At 41.6% G+C, this 6,000-nt stretch overlaps 1 protein-coding gene across 3 annotated transcripts in view; it reads left to right on the top strand.

The window, feature by feature from the left end:
* YEATS2 (YEATS domain containing 2) overlaps window positions 1-6,000 on the top strand; it is a 51,454-nt gene that overhangs the window by 31,075 nt on the left and 14,379 nt on the right. For all 3 annotated transcript variants that reach the window (XM_019473410.1, XM_009284274.1, XM_019473409.1), the window contains 3 exons: window positions 767-922; window positions 1,653-1,826; window positions 3,220-3,418. In XM_019473410.1, coding sequence (XP_019328955.1) covers window positions 767-922; window positions 1,653-1,826; window positions 3,220-3,418 — 529 coding nt within the window. The remainder of the gene's footprint in view (window positions 1-766; window positions 923-1,652; window positions 1,827-3,219; window positions 3,419-6,000) is intronic.

Raw genomic sequence — 6,000 nt, 5'->3', positions numbered from 1 at the left:
TAAGATTCAGCTGGAGAGGGTGCTGGGCCGTCTTGTCTAGACCGTGCTTTTGCCAGGAAAGATTGGACCAGATGATCCTTGAGGTCCCTTCCAACCTGGTGTTCTATGATTCTGTGATTATTGGAGAGAAACAGCAAGGCTGAGTAAGGAAGAAAAATGAGAAAACAGAAGATTGTGTGAAGGCGTCCATGTGTGATAGGGGGTGAAAGAAGCCTCTGAAGGGAAGCAACTGAACACTAGTGAGAAGCAGGAAGGGTGGCAAGGTCTCAGGTGGTAGGTTATTAGAGTACACACCTCCGGTTGTCACTCTGATTTCTGTATGCTGAGCTCTGAATATATAGCCTTTGTCGGGGGGACTAAATTCATTTTGAAATGAGAAGGTGACAGAATGTCTTGATTGCTCTCTTTTTTTGCCTAGCCTAGCAGTAGCCTCTCTGATCTTGCATGCTAAGCAGCATTTGTCACAAAGAATAAACTTAAAGAGCATAAAGTGTGTTAAATTGTAGTGGATGCCTCTGACAAGACAGGAAACTGATTGTGGCTTTTTCACCCCTGGCATCAGAAAGTGGTGTTCTGCAGCAAGAAGAGAAGGCTGTATCCAGCTCTTAGCGCAGAAGCATCCACTGTAATTAGCAGTGCCTTGTTTTAGAAGATGAAATGTTGCATTACAGCTGCAGGCTTGTATCCTGTATTGACACTCCTAGATTTCTGTTGACTTTTAACTGTGTTTCAAAGTGCTAACCTCTCTTACTTATTTCTGGAGCAGGGCACCTTTCTGGTCGGCCAGCCTTCTCCTCAGAGTTCTGGGAAGCAGCTGACTCCAGCTTCCGTTGTTCAGGGCAGTGTAGGAGTTGGAGCATCTTCCACACAAGGACAAGCACTAAAAGTGATAACTGGACAGAAAACAGCTCTATTTACACAGGTAATGTGCAAATGATGTGTTTCTCTCTTACCAGTCAGCATTTTGTCAGATGAAGTATAGGAACCATGGCCACACATTATGAAAGCTTTTCCTTTTGTAGTTGTTTGGTTTGTTTTGTTTTTTGTACAATTATGATGCTGGCTGTACTATGATCAGGAAAGCACATGAAGGCCTACTTTCATATGCAGATATTGGACCAGAGTTTTCGAGCTTTATTTCTGTTCTCAAAGTGGGTCATGTGTAAGCTTGGGTTGCTAGTTTGTAAATGTACTCTGGGATTTCTTAGTGAAATGGAATTAGAGAAGTGAATACAGTCAGGTGCAAAAATGTGCTCTAAATATTTGAACCTTAGAAATGGGTCACCTGCTAAAGCTCTTAAAAATTTTTGGGTTTGGTATCTGTCAAAGGTCCTTCTTTTAAAAACTACCAAGTGGTCCCTATGAAATTCAAACTCCCCAAGAGTACTTGTAATTGATCATCCAAAATTCAAGATTGATAGGCATATTTTTGCAAAGTGAACAGTTTAATAAAGTTGATTTCTGAGGTGATAATTTTGTTTTAGCTACTATTGCCACAATTTGCATTTTTCAAAGGTCTTTTGAAAATATTTTTCAGTAATATAAAAAGCATTTCTTGTTTGTTTTGTTGTTGTTGTGTTGGGGTTTAAGTAATTTTAAAAAAAAATCCAAACAAATACACCTTTTTCCTTGTGCTGAATTCTTTTTCAAAGGCTGCACCCAGTGGACAGACATCGCTGATGAAAATATCAGATGGGTCTATAAAATCAGTGCCTGCCTCGTCCCAGCTCTCCAAACCTGGCACCACTGTGCTGAGAGTATCAGGAGGTGTTATCACCACAGCTGCTGCTCCTGCCATGGCCCTTCCCACAAACGGGGTGGCCCAGGTGAGAAACAACTTTGCCAATATTCTGTAATATAACTTTTGCACTCTAGCCAGTATAATCCCCAGGAAAGGACTTCTGCTTTTTCCCCCTATTGGTATTCTTCTTTTCAGTCAGCTTTGCTGGTGGATCTGCTCTTATTTGTATTCCAGCACAGTGCACACTACTCTTCTTCTGTTGGCTTGTTTGCTGTTTGGCACAAAGTAGTATCTGTGAAGAAACAAGGGGAGAAGAGAAACTAAAACTTGCACTTTCTTGCTTTTAATATTGTTAAAATTCAGGTAGGTAGGACAGGCTTTATCTGAAACAGCTTTTGCAATCATACAGATCAGATTTTTGGGCTACACAGCCTTTAAGCACAAAATCTGTTGCTGACACAAAAATTTGGAGAATGTGAAATGCCTGAAGCTCTGTATCCAACAGGCCAATGAAAGCCAGTAGTAACTAGCCTGCAGGTCGCTCCTCTGAGATCACAGGCTCTGCACAGTGCTTAGTGCCCAATCTGCCATCAGTAGATTTCAGAGTCTGGCAGTGGCCAGGGTTCATGGTCCTTCAGCCCTGATTGTGTTCAAAGGATGTCACTCCTCTCCACCCCAGGGAAGTCATAAGAGCACAACCTTGCAACAGGGTGCTCTGGCATAGAGTGGGGTTGGAAGTAAAACATTTGCGTTCCTAGAGTGAACGCTCTTGTGCGTGGATGCAGCCACGTATCCAGATGATGCAGGTTTTCCACCTGGAGTGGACTTGGAGTTCACAGGGTGGGGAGGAGGCAGCAAAAAGGACAGTGTATAGTTCACTGGGAGGGTTCCCCCGGCCTCGCTGCTTTTGCCTGTGGAGAGGCAAAGATTAAAAAGTGGAGAGTTGATGCCGTGCTGCCCTCAGAGGGCTGAATGCTGGCATAGGCAGCATATATAGGTGCAGATGCTAAAATTTGCGTTAAATGCTACTCACTGTTTTTATAGCTCTCAGTGAAGCTGCAAAGATAGAAATTTTCCATCCAGCCTCTTTATCCCAAACTTTTTTCCCATTTCTCTGCTGATACCTCTGGACTTCGGAGCAGCAGGGAAACATGAAACATTCCTGGGTCAAATTTCTCGTCTGGAGGCCTAGCTGCTTGCTGAAGTTAAGGGACCTGGCTCCAGATACTATCAAAGCAGTTGTGGTAGCAGTTTCTGTGCTCACAGTTTCACTTTGTCTGCTTGAAACAGCCTCCATTCTGTATGTACCATCACCGTATATGGGTTTTGGATATGTGCTTGAGAACCTCTTGCTTGTTAATGATAGATAAATAGACATTTGGTTTTGCTACTTCTAGATACTCCCTAGTTGTGCTTATTGTTGAATCATCTATGACATGAAAAGGAATTTGTTATCCCTCTCTGCCTCTTTTATGCAGCAAATAGATAATGCAGGTTCCAGTTCATCATCTTCTGGAGCTCCTACAGCAAAGACATCTGGACAACAACACCAAATTTGTATAAGCCAGAGCCAGTCTACTTCATCAGTAGTGAATAAGACTGCTACTTCTACTGTTGTAAGTGTTGCTTCTCTGATGACTACACCAACGCCTGTGACTGGAAAAGCTGCAGTATCAGGTATTAAACTCCCTTCATGCCTTTCCTATAGAAAGTTAGAATCCAGGTGTGAGTTCTTTAAATCTTCACTGTAAGTAGAAGAATGTAGAGTCACCTGCATTTGTGAACGTGTAAAAGTAAAGTCATGCTTTCTAAAGCATACCTTATAAGCATAACTTTTGGCTTAGCCAAAGAGATGTGTAAATAACTGGGCATCCTATCACGAGTGCACTGACTGTATCTGTTACAAATAACAGTGCAAGTTGCCCATTGGTATTGGAGAAGGATTTTAGTTTTCATGCCAGGTTTTCATTAGAAGATGCATTCTGCCTGTTCAAGAGCACAGTGTGCCACTGAATGCTGAAACTATCAAGGTATCGGCGATACTACAGACTTGACTAGTTTGTGAAAGTGAAACTCCACTGAAGTCGGAGAAGCTGCACGAGCAGAATTTGGCTTTGAGGCTTTGCATCTGCTCTGTTTGGCTTGGAAAGGAAAGGGATGTTGATTAGGAGGACCTGAAGGCTTTGAAGTCAAAATCCATTAAGTACAATGAGGTAGATTGGATCTGGAATGTTTCAAGTTGATAAAGAAGAGGTAATAAAGATGGACTGCCCTTATGTAGAGGGGAGTTTTCCTTATTTAGTTTTATTGTCCTCCAGTATCTTTTGTATCATCGAGAGCAAATATAGCAGGTTTAATTTGAGTATTATGGGTTAAAATTAGAAATGTTCATTCTGACTCCTAATTTACCTGCTGGCATGTTCTGTTCATTTGAAGTGACTTCTTACTAGGTGGAAACAGAGTACAAATACAGAAAAGAGAAAGTAAGTGACACTGAGCCCATCTGACAGTGTCTTCTTAAAGCAGCTCTTCAAGTTTCCTACATACACAGTCTTCCAAACTCCTCCTTTTTTCATCACTCTTTCACAGAGCTTGGAAGTAAGTAACAGAGTCTGTTAAGACTGCCACAATTCTGCGATAAGCAGTTGAGTATTTTCCTATGTGCAAACAAAGCAGCAAGGGTTTTTTTTGTAGGAAATAACACCATTCTAAATAACTTTCAGGTTAAGACTGCCGTTTAGGTATGAGAGTATCATCTAGATTTTTTTTTTTTTTTTTTTTTGTAACCTGAGGCACTGACTTCATCATGAATCCCAAAAGAAGCAATTATTTTGATGTTTAAAAAAAACCCACCACAAAACAAACAAAAACCCAACCAAACAAACAAAAAGACAAAAAAGCCCTGTTAAAATTCTGGAGATACATATTTTTAAAGGCAACTTTTCAAAAAGAATTTCCTGTTGTTTTGCAATGAACAGTGTCTCCCACCCTTCAGGCTTAATAGGTTTAGTTGAAAATGTCCATTTTTGCTTGCCTTGCTGTTTGGGTCCCTTGCTGTGCTATCCTGACACATCTGTGCATCACACACTTGGGACATCCCCCAAGGCACACTTTTAAATGATGTACTTTCTCAAAGTGTGGTAAACTGTTCTGGGAAGAGACTTGCAAAGCCATGAGTATTTAATTGCTTGCTGGAGATGGGCTCTGTGCCAAAAGAGACCTTTGGTTCACCATTTCACATCCCCAGAAGAACTGCTCGGGGTCAGTGTATTAAAGGGAGCCAGCCACCACCATGGAGCTTGGCCATCCTGGGGCTGTGTGTTTGAGAAGGCTGGAGGTGGAAGAAAAGGCTTTGCCGAGATGTGTAGCAGTCAGATTTTTAATTCTAAAAATATGGGCTTTTATTTAAATGAGTCTTAAATAAACTAAAATGTTTAAAAAAATGAAATGGTAATACTAGGTTAGCCTTCTTGCCTGGTGGTGAAAGCCTAACTGACCAGTGCTATGCATCTTCCAAACCAAAAGATATCTTCACCAGACCTTGCATGTCTAGTACTTGGAAGGCAGTTATGTTTTTTACACAAGAATAATAAATTATGAGGGAAATGGAAACTTTATCTTGAAACAAATCGTGAGTATAAAATTACCGTCGTGAAACTAAGAAATGTACCGTTGGCAATGTTCTGAAATAGAAGCCTATTAAATTTCCACAATGTGAATAAAAGTTAGCTATAGATTGAATACAATTATATTGAAAGTAGCCGGTTTAGCAGTGGAAAGAATGGACATAGGGCCAAATCACAGTGTTAGAGTGCTGGCTGTGGTGGCTTGAGGTGTCATCACTGTGGAGGAGAGAGCTGGTGGAGAGGTGATGAGTGTTCCTCACCCGTGGCACTGTGGCACAGCTTGGAGCCTTGCTGGTTTCCACTAAAGTCACTGGGTGCTGCCATTGATAATGCTGTTAATATCTGAATGTCCTGCTTGTTCTTTTAGCCTTGACTAAAATCAGTGATTTCATTCAGTCCCCACTTTAACATGCTTCATAGCTTGATTAGCCATCCTTATGGATGTATTCAGTGCGTGTTACAGAAAGACACAGGACGCTCAGTTCAGGTATGTCCTTCATCAGCCTGCTGCACAGCCTTGGGCTTGTCACTTAGTTAAAACATGGTTGATTGTGCTCTGCTGACTGCCGTGGATGCTGCTAAGCTGAATTGCAGAGGTGTGTGCGGCACTTGGGTACCTCAGTGAGAGTGACT

Source organism: Aptenodytes forsteri, unplaced genomic scaffold (assembly GCF_000699145.1).
Source record: "Aptenodytes forsteri isolate BGI_AS27 unplaced genomic scaffold, ASM69914v1 Scaffold278, whole genome shotgun sequence".
NCBI classification, from domain to species: Eukaryota; Metazoa; Chordata; class Aves; order Sphenisciformes; family Spheniscidae; genus Aptenodytes; species Aptenodytes forsteri.
This window is presented reverse-complemented; position numbering and strand designations above follow the sequence as displayed.